This window comes from Corythoichthys intestinalis, chromosome 9 (genome assembly GCF_030265065.1).
Source record: "Corythoichthys intestinalis isolate RoL2023-P3 chromosome 9, ASM3026506v1, whole genome shotgun sequence".
In the NCBI taxonomy this organism is placed as follows: Eukaryota; Metazoa; Chordata; class Actinopteri; order Syngnathiformes; family Syngnathidae; genus Corythoichthys; species Corythoichthys intestinalis.
Window position 1 is genome coordinate 24,124,779 of NC_080403.1, and position 24,328 is coordinate 24,149,106.

Genomic DNA, 24,328 nt, shown 5'->3' on the forward strand with positions numbered 1-24,328 from the left:
AAAGATTGTGTGTCGAAGCGATCGTATGTGGAGGTACCAATGTAAATAAATTCCCATAGCAAAATACACAAAGGCCACTTTTGACTGAATTCATGTAATGATTCGTGTTTGTTTTTAAAAAAAATTTTTTTTTACAATTTATTTCAATTTATTTTTCATCTTAATTTTATGTTATTTAGAATTCTTCATACTTTAACAGTATATTAATAATTTATATATTTATTACTACAATTGGATATCAAATGGGACCCGCAAAAATCTTACCCTGGGGGCCGCATTTGGCCCCCAGGATGGAATTTGAGACCGCTAAGATTTGAGACCGCTGTCCTATAAAAATCATAATTCATGCATGTAAGGGTTAAGATGTGTACATTTGTGTTAGTGTGATTAATCTGTGGTACCTTGAGTTCACTGACTTGCGACGTGATGTGCCACATGAGGTTCTCGCTCAAGAACTTGACGCCGTATGGGCCCAGCAGTTCGGCCAGTGCTCGCAGTTCTGATATCATCATCAACATTATGGTATTAGATTCACATCACGACCAAGCAATATACTGTAGATATATTTGTAAAAGTCCATTCGGGTGAATTTAACATTGGAGGAGGCGGTTCACGGACTGAGTGCCAATGAATCACTCCAGGTAGGCAGCTACAGTACTGAAATATACACATCATGAGGAGGAGTGTGTGTGATGTGGGTTAATGGAGAGGTCATCCACTCCTATGAGCCAGCTTAGAAGGGTTCTGTCATGGTTCAGTGGGTGGTAGAATGTATACTGAAGTCAAGTTTACATTGTCGAGTTAATAGGTGAATAAACAGTACTAAGTAGGCCTATTATTTGGCAAAATAGAATTTTAATATTACCCAATAAATCGCGATCCACTTCATTATTTTGTTTGACATTTTGTGCCTGTTGAAATGTGTTTACTATATGTTTAAAACGTGTGTTTAATTAAGTTCCAAGGGAATTACAGCGTGTGGGGGAAGTATTCAAGTCTTAAACTATAATACAAATATTATTTTTATTCCATAACCATTATGTAAAATATAGACCAGTGGTCCCCAACCATTGGGCCGCGGACCGGTACCAGTCCGTGGCGCATTTGCTATCGGGCTGCAGCAAGATAAATAATTTATTAAAAACTGCAATCTGCCCTGTGGCTCTTGACTCATCAATATCCCTGTCTACTCTAATCTGGGTAAAGATTTGTATAGGTCGCCACCTAGTGGTTGGCAGCAATCATTAGGGCAGTGTTTTTCAACCGGCGTTCTAGCGTGCCGTGAGAGATCGTCAGGTGTGCCGCGAGAAGTTATCCAATATCACATTTTCTTTTTGTACGTCGTCAGGCATAGTTTGTAACAGTCACTTCCTTAAATGGTGTTCCTCCCGACATCCACCACGCGGTGTCGCTGCTTTATTTACATTGAATATGTTCTTCTTCTGTTGCTGCTTACTTTTATGTTGGAGTTCTGCGAACGCATGTGTGCGGACCGCTGAGCTCCCGAGTGACGAGTGGTCAAGGTTGATTTATTATTATATTTTTGTGAATAAATGTGCATAAGTGGAAACCTCTCCCTTTTTGTTACTTTTATGCACGCATCCTACTTACCATGCATTACAAGTTGCAGTAGAAAAGGGGGAGTAGGTAGAAGCTTGCGGTCGTGTGCAAATGAGCAATGTATTGCTCGTGTTGCGTTCAAGAACTGCTCAGATTTTTAGCCATCAGCTACCTTGCTGTCGGCGAAAATATGGACCCCAGCACGTCTACTGTACATCATTTGATTAGAGTCGTCAAGTGTCAATATACACGGAAGTGTCCTTTCCATTTCATCCATATTTGAGACCGTCATTCCTCCCCGTGTTTTATTTCAACAGCAAGGTAGCTGATGGCTAAAAATCCGATCAGTTATTGAACGTGATGCGAGCAGTTGCATTTGCTCTCGTTTCAAACCAAGTCGATTGACTATTTTGTTTGCCTCCATGAAAACACAGAGAGAAAAAAAGGCAACTTTTTTGAGAAACACTACAAAAGTAAATGAGAAAGCCCTCAAAGCCAGTTACCTTGTTGCTAAACTTGTTGCTGAATTCAAAAAGAGGCAATACTACCTGCCTGCAAAGCCATTGTCAGTGAGATGCTTGCGACTAAAGACATTTCTAAAGTTCCCATCTGACAATTCTGAGCAGTTAATAAAAAATAAAAACAGAGAGAGAATAAGAGCTGTTGACGAAGATTCCTGCAAGGATATCGACTTTGTGTTCATCCATACAGGATCAAGTTTCACACTGAGTAAGTATAAATTTATACTTACTCAATATATTGAGAAATTATTTCATAATTAAGTATACTGTACAGAAAGTAATTTTGGAACATTTTTGCTTTGTGGTGTGGCGCGAGATTTTTTCCAATGTAAAAACGTGCCGTGACACAGAAAAGGTTGAAAAACACTGCACCTATAGCAGCCCAGCGCCAGTCAATGTTAACAGTAACTTTAGCTGCTGATGGCTGTGTACTGTGTCTTTGGACAGCTTTTTTACAGGGAAAAGGCCACCTGCTGAGCCAGAAGAAGAGCCTACAACCAAGTCCATTCTGCATAATATGTGGCTAAAAGCTTGCAAACGAGGCAACAAAAGCGAATGCACTGAGAACACCATGCCTCATGGCGAACCGTATTACTAAAGCTAAGAAATCTTTCACGTTTGGAGAAGAACTCATTATGCTTGCAACCATGGATATTTGCCTACAAGTTTTAGAAGAGGCCGCTGTTAAAAAAAAGGTTGATTCAGTGTATGGTGAGTGACATTTTCCCTGCACTTAATGTTCGGTTTTAGCCTCGACGTGTTATTTTTACTTGCTGTCATTTTCTGCCACACAATGCCGGTCCGAGAAAAAAAGGCCCTCATCACACCAGTCCGTGGTGCAAAAAAGGTTGGGTACCAATGATATAGACTATCTACATTTCATGCTGCCTGTTGTTTAAAGTATTAAAGTTTGTGTAATGAAGGAAAGGCTGTAATTTTTCTAGAATGAAGTCAAAATAGCCCCACCGCCCCCCAAAAAAGCAACAACAAAAAAAAAGTGAAAGAATTTACAAGAACAAGGTTGTAATTTTTGGAAAACAAAATGACAAAAATCTGTATGTAAATTCACAAAGTGCAAAGTGAAAATGCCAAGTGAACACAGTTGTGATCTGAATGAATAGTGTTATCACCAGTATGTTTTAAGTAGTAATGGTTAACTATCAAAATTTATCAGGTTTGATGTCATTACTTTCACTGCAGAACATGACACATCTCCCAATTCAACGTGAAAAATTTCACTTGTGTATTTGGCAAAACGAAGCAATTCCTCATGGCTCAGGTCACTGGAAAATGCAAAAATAAAACTGTGACAAATGGTGTTCCCCCCCACCTCGCCCATAATTTCCGCCTCCTTGTAACCATGACAACTAAGCCAGAGTGTTGCCTCGAACTCAAAAGACATTAAGGCACATGGTCCAGTTTGTTATTTGTTCACGTAATGAGAGTTCTTTAACGTACATTCAGAATACAGTGATAGATTCGCACATAGGGTTGAAAGTGTGAGTCCAACCTGATATGTCGGAGAACTCCTCTGCTCGGAAAGGAGGGTCGTTGTCTGATATTTGATTGGCAAAACACAGCATGGCCGGACAGTGCACCACTAGCGAGTTGCTGGCCAGGCGGAGCAGATACTCCAGGTACCTGTGGGGTTTAGGCCAACATGCAGGAACATTCTGATTTAGAAAGATAGATTGTATACTTTATATCTGTGGATGTACCAATTGGTGTAAAGATTTGTGACTGTTGGAGCCCCCCTGGAGTCGAGAGGCTGCGTCTGCTGCAGCAGGACGGTCTTAAGCAGCCGTGAGGCGTCAACATTGACGTAGTTGGAAAGCGTCTGCAGGGTGGCAGCGTATGCAGACACTGCCGCCAACAGCTCTGTGGGGCGGGTCATCTCCTGGGCACTCGGGTCAGAATGCGCCATTCTCACAATGATCCTGGATAAAAATGTTCATCACACAGTGAAAAGCGAATATCGATCATAAAAGGTCTTAAATGAGCCGTGCTGCTATTGATATTATATTTAACTCAAACATGGGTTGGGAATTATGGTGACAAGGATGAAAAACAACACTTATGTGTATGTGTGTGTGTGTGTGGGGGGGAGGGTGTTCCTGGTAACAAGGCTGTATTAAAAAAAAAAATTCTACAATACAATAAGGTTTTCAGTCGTTGACTTTTTTAAAGTACTTTTTTTATTTAAAAGGTCCCATTTTCTATTGTTTTGTTTTTTTCAGGGAAACAATAAGTCTGATTTGTAAATACTGCAACTTTTTTCTCAAAAACTAACTTTATCCACTTTATTATCATATAACATTTTTGTAAATTAAGGAAACATATTTTTTTGAATGTAACAACTTTATTTTGAAAAGAAAAGAAAAAAAACTACATAAAAATACATCTGCAGTCCAAGGTTTTGAGTCAATTGCTCATCCAACTGAATAGTTATTAAAAATGTCCAATTGTTAGATTATTCGCGATTCGGCTGCTGAAGATTCGAGAACAATTCACAAACATCCATATTCCGATTATTTAAATATGCTAAGTAAAACGGAACTAAAACACAGTCAGTGCGGTCTTCGGGATTCAATGAGGACCTGACCAAGAGTAAACATACACCACAACTCATGCTGCTAGATAAAAAAAAACGCTGACAGCCGCTACAAACAGCGCTCAGTTGCTATAAACTACACCCACATCACTACTGTTGATATCACATGAAAATACAACTAGATGCTAAATGACAGACTCACCGGTGTTAGTAAACAGCCGCCATCTTAAAGCAGTAGACTTCTCAGGAAGGCTCTGTTGTAGCGAACTTTCCGGGCGGACCTAATTAACTTTTTATCTAAAATACTCCTGAATCGGCAAAATCTTAACTTGAATCGATCTTTAAATAATGATTAAGGTTTAACTTTCACATGCCGAAAGTAGGCAGAAGGGAAATTATGGAATAACGGGAGATATTTTACCAACTTTAACGTTTGATTTGCAACATTCAATTAACTGAATGTAGTTTAAATCTGCTGATACAGAATGGGGACTTGAGTATTTTATTTACTGTTTTGAACTGTTAACTTGATACTGAAATAGTAGTGTATTTAAGCCTGAGAGGATTTTTGTTCTATTTTTGTAACTAATGTACAAAACATAAAAAGCAGCAAATAGGTGGGGGTGGGGGGGGGTTGTGCATCAATAATCGATTTATAATGAATTGTAGCCTCTGAATCTTAATCGTAATCGAATCGTGAGGTGCCCAAAGATTCCCACCTCTAATAGTTATGGCTGACAACATTTAACGGTTACAGTGTGTTTTTTTTTTTTTTTTTTTTTTCTTTACTTGATTTATGTGAGGTTACAATTTTTCATGTAAAAATGCAACTTTTAACTAATGGAAAATAAAATTATTTGTTGTAAGATCAGGAGTTTCAATACTGAGAAACTGAAAATTTGTACTTAATTTTTTTCGTTTCTTGGATGTTACACCACTGATCTCAAATGATAAACATTTATTCTTATAAATTCCTAATTTTTTTACCTCATTAAGATATGACTAAAATTTAGTAATATTTTTTTTTTCTGTCCTGCCTCACACCCTGATATGTGGGTTTTTTATTGTTTGTAAAATCTCATAATTTTTTAGTTTTCTTTTCGGTCTATCCTCTTAGCCTGTTGTCCTTGACTGGCCTAGATTGATTTCTATTTTCTGGGCTGGAGGTGCAAATCTCTCTCAGCATTCTGTTTCAGGAGGGTACTAATTTTAGGGTTATTATCGGAGATAATCATCAGCTGAAAGGAGAGAGATTAAGTAGAGTACGCGTGCATGAAAAACATAAGGTTGCCCTGGTGCCAGACTGTAATCTAAATACATTTAGTGTTGAAATGATGCAGAGCACAGCAGCGACTTGACTTACTGCTCCTGAGTGACTACATGGAGAAACTTGAAGAGGACTGCATAAAAATCCTCGTCAAATTCACTAAGAGGGCACTTCAGCAAACCGTTAGAGTTTGTCTCATTACCTTCCATTTACATCAATAGATGCCCAATTCATTTAAACTGGGAGGATTGGCTGTGAATGCTCATGTGTTAGTGCCATGCCAATGTGTTATTTCATCCCTCACATGCACTCATTACCCTCACTCCCACCTCCCATTCTCACTGGACGTACTCGGAGAGGCGTGTCTCCAGATGAGAACAGAGGAACTCGGTAGGAACGATGATGTGCTGGGAGACTAGCATCTCGCTGCACAAGTTGTATGAGAAGCATATCTCACTCAGCGTCAGATGCATCTTGTCCATGCTGGGAATGCAAATACAGAAAGATAGACACAATTGGATGCAAGTGTTACAGACAAATATGTGCATGATGTCGAAGTGACACATGAAGGTCGCGTGGAGACATTAAAACAAACAAACAAACAAACAAACAAACAAAACAAAAAAAAACAAAAAAAAAAACAATAGTGATAAAGCCAAAATAATGTTGATATGCTATAAGATACGTATGATGTTCTCACCAAAATGATTTAAAATTTCTACCGTCATTCTACATGCCAATGTCACCCTAAATAGACCTGTTCATGAAATGCACATTTTGGCCAGCAGATGGCGCCCAATTTGCATTGCTTTGCTACATTGATAGGATTCCATAGTATGCCATAGCATAACCACCACTCAGCTTCAATATGTCTCCGCTCAATATTTAGCCCACTGGCATCCCCTGCCAACTGCACATGTAATGCATGCAAGAGAACTGAAAATAGCAACACATAGAAGTAATCCACACAAAACACAACACATAGAAGTAATCCACACAAAACACAGACAACACAGTTGAATCCAAAATCAAAAAATAATTTAATATTACCGATATTATGCTAACATAATATACAGTAATCTTAAAAGTCAAAACCACTAGTCACAAGTATTAGTTGACAATAAGATATTTTTACATCTGAGCAAAAATAAATATACTATTATTCTGCTGCGAGCAGTACATTTAAAATTTGTAGTAGGTCACTTTAGAGTATTGGCAATTCAAAAAGATACTGAGTGTGATGAAAGCTATCATAATTGTTTACATTTTTTCACCAAATATTTCAAAATATATTGTATCTTGGCATTATCAAATATATACTACTGTGATCCCTCGCTACTTCGCGTTTCAAACTTTGCGCCCTCAGTCCATTGCGGATTTCTTTTCAATTAAAAAATGAATAAATAAATGCAGTATTTTATAGAGCGTCCCTGATCCGATCACGTAGTCTCACTCTCGCTACTGCCACTTTTCTTGGTCAAGCAGTGCACTCGACTTGGAAGTCGAAACTTCAAAGCGCCACATGCATCGATCATCGTCTAACTTGTTACACAGTTGCTGTGGCAGCTCGTTGTGTGTCAGTGAGCAGCTTGAGCGGATTTGAGTGGACTCACTGAATGAAGCACTTAATAAAGACAAGCGTTTTTCTGCTTTATTCTCTTTTAAACATAATTTGGTGGGACAGTAATATGTTTAAAACTGATCTTAAGTATGTATTACATTTGAAGTGCTTCAAAACCATTTATAAAAAATATATATTATATTATATTATATTATATTATATTATATTATATTATATTATATTATATTATATTATATTATATTATATTAGTGCTGTCAAAATTATCGCGTTAACTAGGGGTAATTAATTTTTTAAATTAATTACGTTAAAATATTTGACGCAATTAACACACATGCCCCGCTCAAACAGACTAAAATGAAAGTCCAGTGTAATGTCAGCTTGTTACTTGTTTTTTGGTGTTTGGCGCCCTCTGCTGGCGTTTGGGTCCAACTGATTTTATGGGTTAGTACCATGAGTGAGCATGCTGTAATTATTGACATCAACAACAGCTACTAGTTTATTTTTTGATAAAATTTTTTACAAATTTTAATAAAACGAAAACATTAAGAGGGGTTTTAATATAAAATTTTTATAACTTGTACTAACATTTATCTTTTAAGAACTACAAGTCTTTCTATCCATGGATCGCTTTAAGAGAATGTTAATAATGTTAATGTTAATCTTGTTGATTTATTGTTATAATAAACAAATACAGTATTTACTGTATGTACCGTATGTTGAATGTATATATCCGTGTTGTGTCTTATCTTTCCATTCCAAAAATAATTTAAAGAAAAATATGGCATATTTTATAGATGGTTTGATTTGCGATTAATTACGATTAATTAATTTCAAAGCTGTAATTAACTCGATTAAAAGATTTAATCGTTTGACAGCCCTAATAGCCTTTTTTTATCGACTTTTTTTCCTTCACATATCAATATCATGAAATAAAATGGCCCATATTGTGATAGACCTTTTTCTATATCGCACAGAACGAGTTGAAATACTGCAAGAATGATGCCGTGATGCCACTTTGAGCCCTGTTATAATTTGAAAATTAAACATCATGACAGTAAAGGTTTAGATATTTGATAATATAAGCGTGTAGTTGGAATGCAAAAATAGAATGGAAATTCACTTTAGAAAAAAAATGTAATATACTGTAGTAAGAATCAATTAAAAAAATTTTCATGATTTAAAAATATTTTGATGGGAAAAAAACCTAGACTCAAGCTAGCACAATGACGAGGACAAAGTCAAAATATAGTTTTTTTTTTTTTTTTTAATGGTAACAGCCGTCTAATTTATTTGAATTGAAGTGGCTAAAAGTCACTGCAGTCAAAAAGTTCTTTGAATCCTACAAATGTATTCTACTGACACTAATCAATGTTTTTTTTGTTGGCATGAAATGGAATTAAATTTAGGAGCGCTGAAAAACCGGCGGAAAAGGTATTATTTTACACTCATTAAAAAATATAATATTTTGTAATATCATGATCAATAGTGACTTTTCATTGATATTTTGTTTTATTATTTAAATATTACCTAATTTGGTCGTATTTCTGTTTACTTTCATAATACTTTCCTTTATTTCTTCATTCTCATATTTCAATTTTGTGTTGTTGTTTTTTCATAACCACTTGAATCGTATGTTTGGTGGAATTTTTCTTTAAAGTATTACATCTTGTATCCTTTATATATTTACTACATTTGTTATACATTTGACAAATGTATGTATTCTCTTATTTCTACTTTCTTCATTCCTTTTTATGTCCCCTAAATCTCTGAAGTGATCATTTTCCCTGTAATATTTGCATTTTATTCTTATTATTCCTACTGTTTAAGTCGTTTTGTAGTGAAATGGGGCCAGTGAAGAGGAAAATCTGACTTGGTTATTATGGTGCGGTCCTTCCTCAGGCTTTCAGCTCCTGGTTTTTCCTTCTGGACTTCTCCTTTCTTGGGCACAGTTTTCTTTTGCTTTCTGTAGCGGGCGGCGCTGATCGCTTCAGCACAGTGTTTGGGCAGCAACTAGAGAAAGGAAGTGTATGTATGTGGGGGGTATTGTTATTTCGTTGTATTTAATACTTATTCTACTTGTAAATGTGGTGGATTCAACCTGCTCATTGAGGTTGCACTGCTCAGCACACAACTCCAACATGATAGTGCCTGTCATCTTGGCAATATGCTCCAGGAAGGCCACACATAAGTGGAGACTCCTCTTCTCTATCGCCTCCTCCTGGACAAACAAACAAGACAAGAAAAGTCGAAACTGACCAACATTAAAATGCCGAATACTGACCTCTTCAGGGCACAGAGGGTGTGCACACTTGTGGAAATGGGAGCAGACATGAGGGAAGGCCATGAGGTATCTCTTCATAGTTATTTCATCGCTGCTTTGGCAAAACATCCTCTCAAACACCCTCGGGTTGAAACTATCAGAGGGGTCAACACACACTTTCAGATAAAAGTAAATAACTGAGTGGTAAAAAGCAAACTGACCAGAGAATGGACACATCCGACGTCTCGTGCAGGAGTTCTTCGATTGCGTCCACCATCTTGGTATGGAACTGGATCAGGTTCATCACCTTGGCTAAGTCAGGATAGTCACTGATCAGCAGAGGGGCTTTGTTCACGCTCGTGTAGGCCTATAACAAGAACGTATGAGAGAAAAGCAAGCTGTGCAAAAACAACCGCATGCAAAAGTACAAAGCAGGTACAGTATAATATAAAGATTAACCCTTTATTGGGAAATGACTATTTCTGATCATTAAAAAAAATCAAAATATCTATATAAGGTGGAAAACACAGACAAGACTGAAAAAGCAGTTTCTGCTCTTACACCCCTTTTTAAAATAATCTGCTGTATTTTAAGCCAAAAGAACTGCTGTGTTTGATAGAAAAATATGTCTATGCTACCATAGTAGATTTATGGCGCATTAAGCCCCAAACTATTTTTAATTTGTCCGTTTTACCCTGGAAACGCCCGTTTACAGACGTCGCGCAACTGCTTTTGTTTCATCCCAGCCATCAAAATAAAAGGTAAATGATTTATAATTCAAAATGTCTGTCATTTTTAGTTTAGAATCATAAATTGATGTCTAATATTTCGTTAAAAAAAAAAAATATATATATATATTCACTCGCATATTTTAAACTTTTAAACAAATTATGTCACAATGAAAAAAATGGTGTCTGTAAATAAGTCAGGAATACGGTATCTACCTCATAACTATTGCTTAATTATATATTTTTTTGTTACTGTCGCATTTTTCCCGATATGTATGTGATCCAAACAAAGAAAAACTGAAAAAAATGTTTAAAACGGTAAATATATGAAAAAGAACATCTCGACAACTCCTTGATGTCTGCAATTTCTACATCGCGACCCTTGTTATATTACCATTTTTCACCCATAAAATCCCCCAAAATCCGGCTGTGGCCATTCACATCTGTCTCTTGACACTCAGTGATACATGCTACATCGAGTGTTTGGATAGAAACAAGGTAAGTACGCGATAATATCTCGTTAAAATCATGGCGTCTTTAATGATACTCTCTCGTCCTCTCACCTCCAGTTAGGGTTACGCTATTTAAATTTTATTCATTATTATTTTTAAATGCCCTCCTGCTCAAAAAATTTCTTCCCCCAGAAAATTGAGATTTTATGCTTTCCAATGATGTATCTCACAATTTTAAAATTTGGCCAAATTGGGGGTCTCAGAGCAGAACTTCAAGTCACCTGAGTGTTTTACGCCATATACTGTATTTATATTTAAAATGTCTGATAATAACGTCTGTTCATACCTGCAATCTCAGCCAGTCCAATCTGACACCCCGAAAATCTAACTCCTCTTTGCTCTCAACTGCAAACAAATCAAAAGCTTTAGGACTATCAAAAGTAAAGCCCGCAGCCCATTTGGGAGCCATCAGTATGTGTGTTAGAGGCCATGTTGTGAGGTTGACTTTAATTAAAGGTGGACACAGACATTAAAGTAAGCCATAACCAGGTGTGGGTAGTAATGCGTTACATGTTCTCCGTTACATTTACTTCAGTAACTTTTTGAGTAAATGTACTTCTAAGCGTAATTTTACCAAGCCATACTTTTTACTTTTACTTGAGTAGATTTGTGAAGAAAAAACACTACTCTTACTCCGCTACTTTGGGCGAAACTACAGGCGTTACATTTTTCCTCTTTAATCTACATGTTACATTTATTATTTTTTTTGACAGCGATGCCAAGAGTAGCTCTACCAATTTCACCAATGAGACATCGCAACAATAATCACGTGACTCCATTACACCAATCTGCCGCAAGCTTGCCGTTCTATGATCATACCAGCCATTATGTGGTGTCTTTAAAGCATCGTAAAAAATCAAGTATTTGACATAGAGCGCTGCCCTCAACTTGACCCGAAAACGCGAATTTAAACCTCTCTCCCAGTTTTTATTTGGCGCCGATTGACCACGGAAAACCGCAGATATGATCATTTTAATTTTCTAATAGTAAATATGAAGGAACTAGTCACTATTCAAACTAGGAACTATGGATTATTATGTAATGGGTTATTGTACAGTATCATTATAACAACAGATAAAGATAAGAGAGAAAAAAATACCATTGTTTAAAAAATAAAATCAAACAAAAATAAGCAGTTACTCACAATGTTACTCATTACTTGAGTTTTCATTTCACCAAATACTTTTTTTACTTGTACTTTTGTGCATTTTTGGGATGGCTACTTTTACTTGAGTAATATTATTTTGAAGTAACGCTACTGTTGGTTGAGTAAAATGTTTGGCTCCTCTACCCACCATTGGCTATAACCTATTTTTCAACCATTTGTATGATGTCAAATTTTGTCCACACCAATGTGTGCTATTTTTGTGACTCTCGTTGTGTCCAAATGAATCTTTCAGTGAAAAAGCTTGTCAACCTCTGGGCTAGACTAGAACTGCCAAAGAATGTCATTACCTTGTTTAACTGAGAGCACAGAAAGTGTTGAAACAAAAGAGCTCAGCAGAACTGATTCCTCCTCTGGACACACGTGCATGTTCTTCGGAAGACAGTCATGGTTGAAGACGAAACACTGAATACAAATGAAATGCTGTGCACGTACAAGTACCTGAATAGTGTCATTGAGAACCAAGGCATCAAACTGAGCCAGGTACTGGATGTGATAACGCTGTACAACTTGGTGGTGCTTTCTCATGAGTATTTTCAGTTTCTCCATGTGGAAGAGCAACTCTGCCATTTGACTTGAAAAGCAAAAAGTCATTTTATTTTTCTACAAATCAAGTCTTGCAGTGTTCATTGAGGTTTGGAGCTGCCTACTTGTCACTATAGTCCTCCGGCGTTTTTATTTTAGGCATGTTCTCAGAGTGTCGTACAAGCCACTGGACCTCATCACGAGAGAAGGACAAAGCCATGAAGACAAAAAGAGCCTTGAGGGGAAAAAAACTCACAGTTGTCAACTCCTCACTTACTGTTCAACAGTAGAAGTGACCTTTACTCAGATGAGCCTTATACCTTTGGTCCCAGCAATCCTGGTTCATCCTCCAGAACTGTTACCAACTCATTTAAAGCTCCTCGAAGGTAATGTCTTCTCTCTCGATGCAGCGCACCACTGTCAACAAAGCAGTTCTATCGTAAACACCCAGAATTTTGTCTTTGAGTCACAAATTTTAGTGCCTTACCTGTTGGCTATGGCGTGATCGCGGCACTCCTTAATGTCTGTAACTCGCTTGCCATATCTGATGAAGGTGAAATCATTTGAAACAATCATAACATTAGGTAACACAGTTTTGGTTGTGATAGGTCAGATAGCTGTTTTAAACACGTTTTTTGGGTGCGGAATCCAAAACTAATTTCATGTTGTCGCTATCATGTTAAGTTTTTGAACTTTCAGTTTTCTTAAAAAATATAAACATACATAAATGCAATTGTTTTTAATTAAATTCAAATATTCTTATAAAATTAAATGGGAAAGAAACAGAACTGCACTACAATGTCTATTTAACACAGTTTTTACAAACAATATTCTTAGTTGTGTGTACAGTATATACCATATTGGCCCGAATATAAGACGGTGTTTTTTGCATTGAAATAAGACTAAAAAAGAGGGGGTCTTATATTCGCAGTCAAGACATTATACTAGGGCTGCCAAACGATTACAATTTTTAATTGAGTTAATTACAGCTTAAAAATTAACTAATCGTAATTAATCACAATTAATCGCAATTCAAACCATCTATAAAATATGCCATATTTTTCTGTAAATTATTGTTGGAATGGAAAGATAAGACACAAGATGGATATATACATTCAACATGCGGTACATAAGGACTGTATTTGTTTATTATAACAATAAATGAACAAGATGGCATTAAAATTATTAACATTCTGTTAAAGCGATCCATGGATAGAAAGACTTGTAGTTCTTCAAAGATAAATGTTAGTACAACTTATAGAAATTTTATATTAAAACCCCTCTTAATGTTTTCGTTTTAATAAAATTTGTAAAATTTTCAATCAAAAAATAAACTAGTAGCCTGCCATTGCTGATGTCAATAATTACTTACACAATGCTGATGGGTGCTAAAGCCTATAAAATCAGTCGCACCCAAGCGCCAGCAGAGGGCAGCAAAACTCCATAAAACACAGTTAACAAGTGGGCAGTTCACTGTACTGTCATTTAAATCTGTCTGAGTGGGGCACGTGCGTTAATTACGTCAAATATTTTAACGTGATTAATTAAAAAATTTAATTACTGCCCGTTAACGCGATGATTTTGATAGCCCTACATTATAACTATTCACGACGCTAGATGGCGGCAGATATCATTGAAGCGATGTTCTGTCATAACAGATCTCAGCTACTTTCCCCATTCACGACGCTAGATGGCGCCAGATATCATTGAAGCGATGTTCTGTCATGACAGATCTCAGCTACTCTCAAGTTTAACGAGTTTGCATTATTTTATTGCAGTGTTTTTCCTTATTCAGATTTGTTTCAAGACTATAGTTACAGTTAGACTTCACTTTGATGGTTAATGCAGTTATTGCATTAATTTTGTTGTTTTATCACAATAAATTGGTTTATTTACATTTCAAAAAACTGAAGCCATTCATTTATGAATGTGATTGCATTTTAGTTTACAAATTTAGATGTTCAGATATTAAGATTTGAATGAGGCAAAATAACATGCTTTTTCTCTCAAATATATTGTTATAATCATTTGGGGTAATCTTGTAATCAGGGCCATCTCATATTCGGGCCAATACGGTAGTAACAAAATTGTTAGTGTCAGCTATGGAGAAAATGTTGTGAAAGGGAAAAATTATTGGATTGGATTTTGGATTCTGCACTCAAAAATTAGTCATAAAGAGCTATCAGACCTAAAACAACAAAAAATATTTTCAAGTTATTGCCTATTGTAATTGACCTCTACAGGATTTACTAGTCCGTGGTGTCTTGAGATACAAGCTAAATTTAATCCATGACCACGCATGTAAATGAACAACCTCTTATATCAATTCAGCTTTTCCCCTTTGAAACCAATATAATGCCATCATATCTATACAATGCTCATCTATCTACACCAGCGATATACGTATAGTGGCAGCCAGAAAATTTCCCTCATTGGCTCATGATCATGTTTCTGTACCATTGATGGCAATAGAAGTCCAATCCATTGGAACTGGGGGTGTCTGCCAGCGCTGACAGACACTCCCAGTTCCAATGGATTGGACGTCTATCGCAGTCAAAGGCTGCTAATGAGTCAGTCCTTTAAATAGTCTACCAGTTTCCTGTGAGGGCAGAATGTAAATAGGCCTCTTGTTTGAAGTAGTAGTGGATATTAAAATCACATGAAGCTGTGAAAACTCACTTTAGTCTCATTTTCCAGTAGCGAGTGCAGGGGAAAGCTTACTAACGTGGTTGGTGGATTGCCAAAGGGGATCTTCCCTACCCTTTGATGCTGTCAAAGAGGTCCTCAGAGACTTTATGTATGCCGAGCAGCTCATCCCTGGTGATGGTTATGTACAGGCCGCTCCGCAGAGCCATTTTCCACAGCTCCTGCGAGGACGGGTTGCTATTCAGGCTGCTGTGGCACAAAAGGAAGCCGACTACAGGGACAATGAGAGAAACCAGAACCCCCCTAAATTGGGTTATTGTTCACCACAAAATGACAAGATTGTAGTCATTTTTAAGTGGGTTAGCACTTACTGATGATCCAGCGCTCCATTACTTCCAAAGACAGATATTCACATGCCATCTGTAGAGGGTGGAGGAGCAGCAGACTTATTAACTGGCAATTGTGATGAATACAAGCCCAAAAGCAACTTTGACATACACATTCTCACATTTTCAAAAGTGTTTTGTTGTTGTATTTGATCTACAGATAAAGAGCTGCCCGGAGGTCGCTGCACACACTTATGTGAGAGTGCTGCAGGGAGCGAAACATCGCCTCAAAATGACGGTAAAGGGAAAAACAAGATTTAATGAGGTGTAAAGGACAAGACATGCCCACAGCCACAGATGGAAATGGTGTTGATGATAAAGGCATGGTTTGCAGTGAGTAATGGTCGAGAGGAGCGTAAACAGTAATTTGCTGTTATCAGTTGGAAAAATTGAGAGCCACAATTAATTCCCTAAACAAGTTTCATTTGTCATAACTATTTGTTGTATTAATGACATCCATTGTTTTACAATTAAACAAGTCCCTTAGTCTCGTAACCTGTTATTGTATAACCTAAAATACACTCTCGCATAAGCGGCTCTTAGGGGGGCACAGGGGGGCCAGGCCCCCCCCGGTGGCTGAAAAGTGTCATTGCATGTAATTGACTTTCCTATATGTATAAAAATTGTAAAGCAATAAAACTGCAACAGAAATGAATGAAATTAACCCCAAATTTTTTTTTTTTTAATAATTGGTCAAATTTATTTTTTGAACAGATCATGTGACTAGCAGTGTTGTTAATCTTACTTTAAAAAGTAATTAATTATATTTACAAATTAGTTCTCCCAAAAAGTAATTGCGTTAGTAACTCAGTTACCTGAATCTAAGAGTAATTATTTATTTGGCAAAGTAACTGGCGATAGTTTTCATGTTTTTTTTTTTTTTTAATTTCCCTCAAAAAAAAAAAAAAAAAATCATAGGTCACACTATGTGAAGTGTAAAAGGTTTTTGGGACTATTGGCCCTAGCCCAATTCTTTACCCTAATTTACCCTATACCCTGAATCAACCGTTAAAAATTGTTAAAATTGCTCCCATTATTGCATTAGTTCCCTTCTGTCTACTTTTGACATATGGAAGTTTTAAAACTGTTTCATCATTTAAAGATAGATTCAAGTCAAGATTTTGCTGATTTAGGAGTATTTAAGATAAAAAAATTACTTAGGTTCGCGAGGAATGTTCTCTACGACAGAAGTCAAATGCTTTAAGATGGCGGCTGTTTACCAACGCATCTAGTTCCTATAATGTACATGTTGCTAACGCCCCCGTGTCTGTCATTTCGCATCTAGTTATATATATATATATATATATATATATATATATATATATATATATATATATATATATATATATATATATATACAGTATATGATATCTACCATGTCTACCATATCATGTGGGCGTAGTTTGTAGGCTATCGGCTACACTCAGGTATAATTGTAGCCACCTAGCATCGCGTTTGCTCGGCGTCACAACTTTTTTGCCTCCCCACTCCTGCTCTGCTCTGTCGTCTTGGTGAGTCCATCTCCCTCAGACTTTTATCGCGTCATTGAACCAATATAGCAACGCATAGTAACGCACACCTTTCCATCCTCAGTAACGGTAACGGCGTTGCCAAGATGAGAAAAGTAATTCATTAGATTACTCACTACTGAAAAAAATATTGCCGTTACTAACGCCGTTATATTCTAATGCCGTTATTATCAACATTGGTGACTAGCACCTTAGACGGCCATTTGCTTTGCATATAATTTTCATTAAAAAATAGGGGAGGGCAATTTTATTTTTCAAATGATTTTTTTCTTTCATTAAAAAATATATTTTTTTAACGAAGCCACTTTTTAAGGGATTGAATGATTGAGACACAAATGTCCAACCCTTAATATGGCCCAAACACAAAAAGGATTGCTTCAATCAAAGAAAACTTTTTCAATGAAAAATTAAGTGTTCAAATGCAATTTTTTCAATCTCAAATATTTTTTCGCATTCAAAAACTTTTTCTATGATTTAAATTTTTCTTTTTTTGATTCAAGTAATTTTTCTTTTCAAACATATATATTTTTAAGCAATTTATTTTTTGATTGAATAATAAAGACAAAAATGTCCAAGCCAAAATGTGGCATAAACACAAATCAACATTACTTCAATATAAAAAGTGTCTTCAATAAAAAAATAAAAAAAAACGACTACTTTCCCCCCAAAAAAAAGAAAAGAAAAAAAGAAAAGAAAATCAAAGAAAAATAGCTTTCACATGCATTTTTTTTTTATTTTTTTTTTAGTTTTTTGAGTTTTAAATTTATTTTTACATTCAAACACATTTTTTAAAATTGGTATTATTGAAGCGTTTTTTTTTGGGGGGGGGGGGGGGGGGTTGAAAATATATATTTTGTTTGAAGCAACTTTTTTTTTATTGAATAATAAATACACAAATCTACCTCCATATGGCTCCGCTCAGGGGATACAATTTTTGATGGTCGAAACTACATTGGCACGACACCGGCGGGCGTACCATATTCAATGAATGATGATCTTGGCGAAAAGTATTGCCTAAGACTCCTGATTTAGAATTCCCCTCAAGAATGATGGGAAACAAAAACTGCTCATTGTCAACTTATTATTATAAATATTATTGTAAGTTAATGTTATTGCTGACACTGAGTTTCGGGGTCATCAAAATGTGGTGCCCCCCTAGCCCCAAAAGTCAAACTCCGCCTATGCACTCTCGGCGGATTTGGGTTAATTATTATCAGTGTTGTTAATAACGGCGTTACAATATAACGGCGTTACTAACGGCGTTATTTTTTTCAGTAGTGGGTAATCTAATTAATTACTTTTCTCATCTTGGCAACGCCTTTACCGTTACTGAGGACGGAAAGGCATGCGTTACTATGCGTTACTATATCGGTCGAAAAGTCTGAGGGAGACGGACTCACCGAGACAACAGAGCAGAGCAGGAGTTGGGAGGAGGCAAGAAAGTTGTGACGCCGAGCAAATGCGATGCTAGGTAGCTCCAATAATACATGTTGTAGCCGATAGCCTACAAACTACGCCCGCATGTTATGGTAGATATGGTAGACATGGTAGATATCACATGTACTGTATATAGATATAACTAGATGCAAAATGACAGACATGGCACTAAATGCGTTAGTAGACAGCCGCCATCTTGAAGCAGTAGACTTTTTAGGACGGCTCTGTTGTAGAGAACCTTCCTAGCGAACCTAAGTAACTTTTTATATAAAATACTTCTAAATCGGCAAAATCTTGACTTGAATCTATCTTTAAATGATGAAACAGTTTTAAAACTTTCATATGTCGAAAGTAGAGAGAAGGGAACTAATGCAATAATGGGAGCAATTCTAACAACTTTTAACAGTTGATTCAGGGTAAAGACTAAATTAGGGTAAAGAATTGGGCTCGGGCCAATTGTACCAACAAACTTCACATAGCGTGGCCAATGTTTTTTTTTTGTTTGTTTGTTTTTTTTTTGAGGGAAAAAAAAAAAAAAAAGTAATTATCACCAATTACTTTGCCAAGTAACTAATTACTCTTACATTCAGGTAATTGAGTTACTAACGCAATTACTTTTTGGGAGAAGTAATTTGTAACTATAATTAATTACTTTTTTTCAGTAAGATTAACAACACTGCGCGTCAGTAGAATAGAATTAGAGCTGTCCCACTTCAACGATCTTATTGATGTCACACCTCTTCTCTGTTACCCATCCTCCATTAACCTCAATGCTAGAGCTATGGCAGTGATTGATGGTCAACTAATTGCTTTTCAAATGGATTCACAACATGGGCCTAACATCAGCCAACAGACGGCGCTCGCCCTCTCCTCTACACTTGGCCCCGATGCTTTGTGGGCGGGAGTTGGTAGTGGGGCAGAGCAGTGAACTCAGGTGACCTCCGTCCTCCCAAAAATTAGTATTCATTGCCCTACTTTTCTGAGTGCAGTTTGTGATTCCATTTAGAGCTAAAATGTCAAATTGAAAGTAGTATAACAAGAAATAACATAATTTGTATATGAGCCAATTGGTCAACTAACTGCTAAAATAATATGTCATTAGCTTTTTTCAGCTGTTTTACTCGATATTTATTCATCCTTATTGAGCTATTAAATAAATAGACTTACAGTGTCACAGCATGCCGGATCCAACATTGTCACCGAAGCGTTGAGCAAACTGAGCAGCTGCGCACTCTGCCACTTTTCCACCGGCAGGTTCCTCCGCGGGTAGATCGTCCTCAGAGACAGCAAAGCAGCTGTCACAGACTAGGGCGGCACACCAGGTATCATTGAGTTGAAATATTTTATATACTGTTGGGCAGAGGTGGGTAGTAACGCATTACATTTACTCCGTTACATTTACTTGAGTAACTTTTTGAGAAAAATGTACTTCTTTGAGTCGTTTCACCACGCAATACTTTTTACTTTTACTTGAGTAGATTTGTGGAGAAGAAACAGTACTCTTACTCTTAATTACTACTTTTTTGCCCAAAAACGGGCAGTTGGCCAAAAATTACCTGATCATTTGAATGTAAACTTATGCTACTGTGTATGGATACAACATGGCAGCCATCACAAAACAAAGAGCTTTTTAAGTAAGAAATTCTTGTAAATAAATGCGAACATCACTGGAATTTCTTTAGATATGAAAATCAAACAGTCTAAATTATTGGTTTAAAGCAAAAAAAAAAAACAGCCAGTTATCATTCATTTTACGTAAATATTTCGAGCTAAAATTACGCTATTGTGCAATCCAATTTGGCGGCGGCGGTCACAAAACAAAAAGCTTTTTATGTTGAAAGTGTATGCACGGGGCTCTTTTATATAATAATTACCTTGAATCCTCGACCAAGACAATTCTGCCTGCTTGTACGCACTAAAACATTCATCCTGTTTCCACCTAAATCTGGCATATGAACGCATCATGTGTTTATCACAGTAAAAGCCAACTCAGTTCTGCCAAGGTTGGTCCCCAACAGGAAGGCATGGCGCAATGTTTGTGGGAGTTGTCTTGTCAACTGATCGTGAAGTCTATACCTCTTTATTCAACATAATGAGTTGTTTTTTTTTTTTTTTTGCCAGAGATGCCGACAGTAGCTCTACCAGTTTTACCAATGGGATGTCACAACATAACTCCATCATACCGTTCAGAGGTAACAAGGATTTATCTCCACTAGAGGGCACTCATGCTATGTTTTTGGCATAATACTGTCATCTGATTGGCTCAGCCAGGGATCCCCAACCACCAGGCTGGGCACGGGTACCAGTCCATGGCGCAGAGAAATAATTTAAAAAATTGTTAACGACCACAATCTGGCCTGTGCCTCTTGAATAATCCAAGTAGAGATTTGCGTAGGTCGCCCTTCATTGGTTGGCTGCCATTACTGGGGTGTTTGCGCACCTGTAGCAGCCCAGCGTCAATCAATGTAAACAGTAACGTTAGCTGCTGTTGGATGTGTGCTGCGGGCGGTGACGTCTTTGGACAGCTTTTTTATGGAGAAAAGGCCACCTGTTGAGCTAGATGAGGAGCCCACAACCAAGTTCATTCTGCATAATATGTGGATATAAGCTAGCAGGATGGGAAACACTGAACTATAATACAGTATAATAATAACAGTTCTGTCACATTCTGCAGCTGGTTAGAGTTTGTTTATTTCTGAGCAGGCTGTGGGAGCATTCCCGACATCGCACCGGCAGCGAGTTCCAGCTAATCAATAGTAGTATACATAAACGCCGGCGAACCAAGACAACGTTGCCGAGATATTAGCTTGCTGGTCGCCATTCGACACATACTACTTTCGAGTCGCTTTGTATTTGCCATCTTGTTCGTCAGCCGTCTTTGGTTTGTAATCCTCTACCTTGTGCAGGTATTGAGTGTTATATATGGTATATATATGGTATACATATGGTATATATACAGTGGGGAGAACAGGTATTTGATACACTGCCAATGCGGACCCCTTTTGTTATTCCCTCTTTTCTGCGATCGCGTGTTTTGTTTTGTTTGTGCTTAATAAATCCCTGAACTCTTCCCCTCGGTTGTCTGATCTTGGGTCCTATCTTGTTTTCCGCATTCGCGGACCGTAACAAGTTCAGTTAATTGAAGTTGTGCTGAGAAAAAAAAAAACATTATTAAGAAAAAAAAATCAGACACTTTAAGCAGTTACTCACAATGTTACTTATTACTTGAGTATTATTTTCAATGAATGATTTTTTACTTGTACTGGAGTAAATTTTACGATGACTACTTTTACTTGAGTATTATTATTTAGATGTAACGCTGCTCTTACTTGAGTACAATTTTGGGCTACTCTACCCACCTCTGATGTTGGGTCTATATGTTTAATGAAACCTTAGTGTGAGGGCCGAACTCCTCAGTGAGCTTCTTCCAGGGATGCTCGTACTCCATAAACATTTGACTGAGCCGCGGGTATGAAGGGTCACTGCAGGGTGCAATTAGGCATTTGAGAAAAATGCAGGGGACGCATTTTGATGCACCATTGTTCAATGTTCTCTCACCTACATCCTTTGGTCATCTCGTGAGCGCAGTTGAACATACCCACCAGAGCTTTCTTCTCATCAAATCGTGCCAGTGTGACAATAACCGAAGTGTATGTGATGATCAAGTCCAAGTAGTTCTTAGTGAAGTCGAAGTTTATTGCCTAGAATTTGACATTTCAGTTCAAGGTTTTCCTCCTCAATCGACCCGTAATATGACCATGAATAATATCCGTACTTACAATATCAAAAAAGCACTGACTGGCATCTATTGTGTTCAGTAACTCATAGACATGGTCCTGCATCAAACAAGAATTGGAGAGGGATTTGATTAAAACCAAACATGGATGCCAACAAAGCAATAACACACACACATCAGTTGTCAGAGACTTCCCGCGCACAACACCAGCCATGCAGATGATTTTATCACCTCAAAAGAAATTGCATGAATTCATCACCGGGATTGAGTTATAGTCATAAATACAGATGATGCCTCGACCTCCATCACGCAAATGCATGCAGAAGTGTCACAAAGTGCACGCAACTGAGCTAAATTTGAAAATAAACTACTTTCTATGTCAGGTTAAACCATTCTATATGTAAATTTAATCTCCAGTAAAAAAATAGATGGGCAGGAAGAGAAAACACATGTAATTTTAGTGAATTTGATTTACAATTACCCTGAACTCTACTACGTCCAGAAAGGAGTCGTAGTAGCTTGTTGTGGCTTCCATCACTTCAGACTTTTGTCGCTGGATGCTGGTTAGACTTTGCTAAGATGAGAACATTTTTAATCAGCATAAAATGTCGTAATCAGAAAAGAAAAGTACAGAATACTTACAACAGTTCCACGAAAGTCAATGTTTGGAAATTTTTTGGTGATATATTTAATGGCAGGCTCCATGGTCTTGTTTGAAAGGATGGGTGGCCGCAGCTTTACATCTGCACAGGTCTGCACAACAGATGGAAAAATATTTGATTTGACATTAATATTATTAATTATCTGGGATGCCTGTGCTTCCGCCTTGCAGTTGATAGATCATGACTGATTTTATTAGCGCTACGAACTACGTTAAGAAAAACAGACTTAATCTGGAAATGGTTGCCAGTCAATTCAAGGAACATAGAAATAAACACTTGACAAAGGAAGAATGAAATCTTCTTTTTTTTTGTTTGTTTCATGCTGGTTTATCAATTTCGGCAATGTCCCCTCAACGCTACTATAAAATGGATGGACGGATCTCGTGACTTGGTTATTTTTTACTCATTTGACAGCTTCAGACTAACTGAAACTGAGGTTGGCTGACAGCTCGGTCCCACTTCCTGGTTACACTTCCTCTTTGGTCAAATGCAGTGGAGTAAGACAAAGTATGTTTAAGATAACAAATGTCAAACACTTTTGTTAGGTTCACTTGCAATGACCTCCAAAAGTGTAGTCGGACATTAAAAAAGTCAAAAAATTATCTAATATTGGTTACCCCAGAGTTTCTACTCGCTAAAGAATTTTAAATTTGAATTTGTGTAGCTAAACGTTATTTCTACACTATCAGTTGTGTTACATGTACAGTAAAATACTATACTGTACATGCATAAATAAAATTATATATTGAAATTTTAGACATTGAATATGACTTAAGTTCATTAATTCTTGTCTTTGGTTTACACAGTACCTTTTTGATGTAGTTGATGCGTATCAGCACCCCGTTCCCTCTATCATTTAGAATGGTGAGCTTTTCCGCCAATTTTTGATGGCTCTCCATGGTGCCCTCAGCTTCGCCAATATCCCCTCGAGAACCTTGGCTTTTCTGCAGTCAGAAACAAACGAGCGGCCCCGAGGCATCACCTCAAACTCTGGGTCACATGGGGCTTGTGGTTGTGGGTGGAGATTGGATTTGTCGGGGTGAGTTTGTCACAATCATCTGTATGGTGAAAGGACGTGTCAAGAAGTAGATATGAGAAATATCAACAGAGAACATACAATTATGTGCCTTGCCATTGCTTGGAGATTTACTATTAGTCTGTAGGGTTCTATTTCTTCATCTTCAGGGAAATCATTTTACTGTCAAATCATTTTCACATTCTCATAGTTTTCACTTTTTGTTTACCCTTCTGATCAAATTTG

General features: G+C 37.1%; 1 protein-coding gene across 2 annotated transcripts in view; it reads right to left on the minus strand.

The window, feature by feature from the left end:
* Nucleotides 1–24,044, minus strand: part of nckap1l (NCK associated protein 1 like) — a 38,063-nt gene extending 14,019 nt beyond the window's left edge. For both annotated transcript variants that reach the window (XM_057847146.1, XM_057847145.1), the window contains exons 1-23: nt 23,877–24,044; nt 23,048–23,158; nt 22,887–22,979; nt 22,449–22,505; nt 22,228–22,370; nt 22,061–22,151; nt 19,837–19,974; nt 15,689–15,737; nt 15,432–15,588; nt 13,159–13,215; nt 12,992–13,088; nt 12,797–12,906; nt 12,588–12,720; nt 12,437–12,518; nt 11,268–11,326; nt 9,963–10,108; nt 9,763–9,895; nt 9,580–9,699; nt 9,352–9,491; nt 6,251–6,382; nt 3,800–4,018; nt 3,592–3,722; nt 402–499 (exon numbers count right to left, since the gene is read on the minus strand). In XM_057847146.1, the coding sequence (XP_057703129.1) occupies nt 402–499; nt 3,592–3,722; nt 3,800–4,018; nt 6,251–6,382; nt 9,352–9,491; nt 9,580–9,699; nt 9,763–9,895; nt 9,963–10,108; nt 11,268–11,326; nt 12,437–12,518; nt 12,588–12,720; nt 12,797–12,906; nt 12,992–13,088; nt 13,159–13,215; nt 15,432–15,588; nt 15,689–15,737; nt 19,837–19,974; nt 22,061–22,151; nt 22,228–22,370; nt 22,449–22,505; nt 22,887–22,979; nt 23,048–23,158; nt 23,877–23,966 (2,586 nt within the window). In that variant the 5' untranslated portion in view covers nt 23,967–24,044. The remainder of the gene's footprint in view (nt 1–401; nt 500–3,591; nt 3,723–3,799; nt 4,019–6,250; nt 6,383–9,351; nt 9,492–9,579; nt 9,700–9,762; nt 9,896–9,962; nt 10,109–11,267; nt 11,327–12,436; nt 12,519–12,587; nt 12,721–12,796; nt 12,907–12,991; nt 13,089–13,158; nt 13,216–15,431; nt 15,589–15,688; nt 15,738–19,836; nt 19,975–22,060; nt 22,152–22,227; nt 22,371–22,448; nt 22,506–22,886; nt 22,980–23,047; nt 23,159–23,876) is intronic.
* Nucleotides 24,045–24,328: the final 284 nt, after the last annotated feature.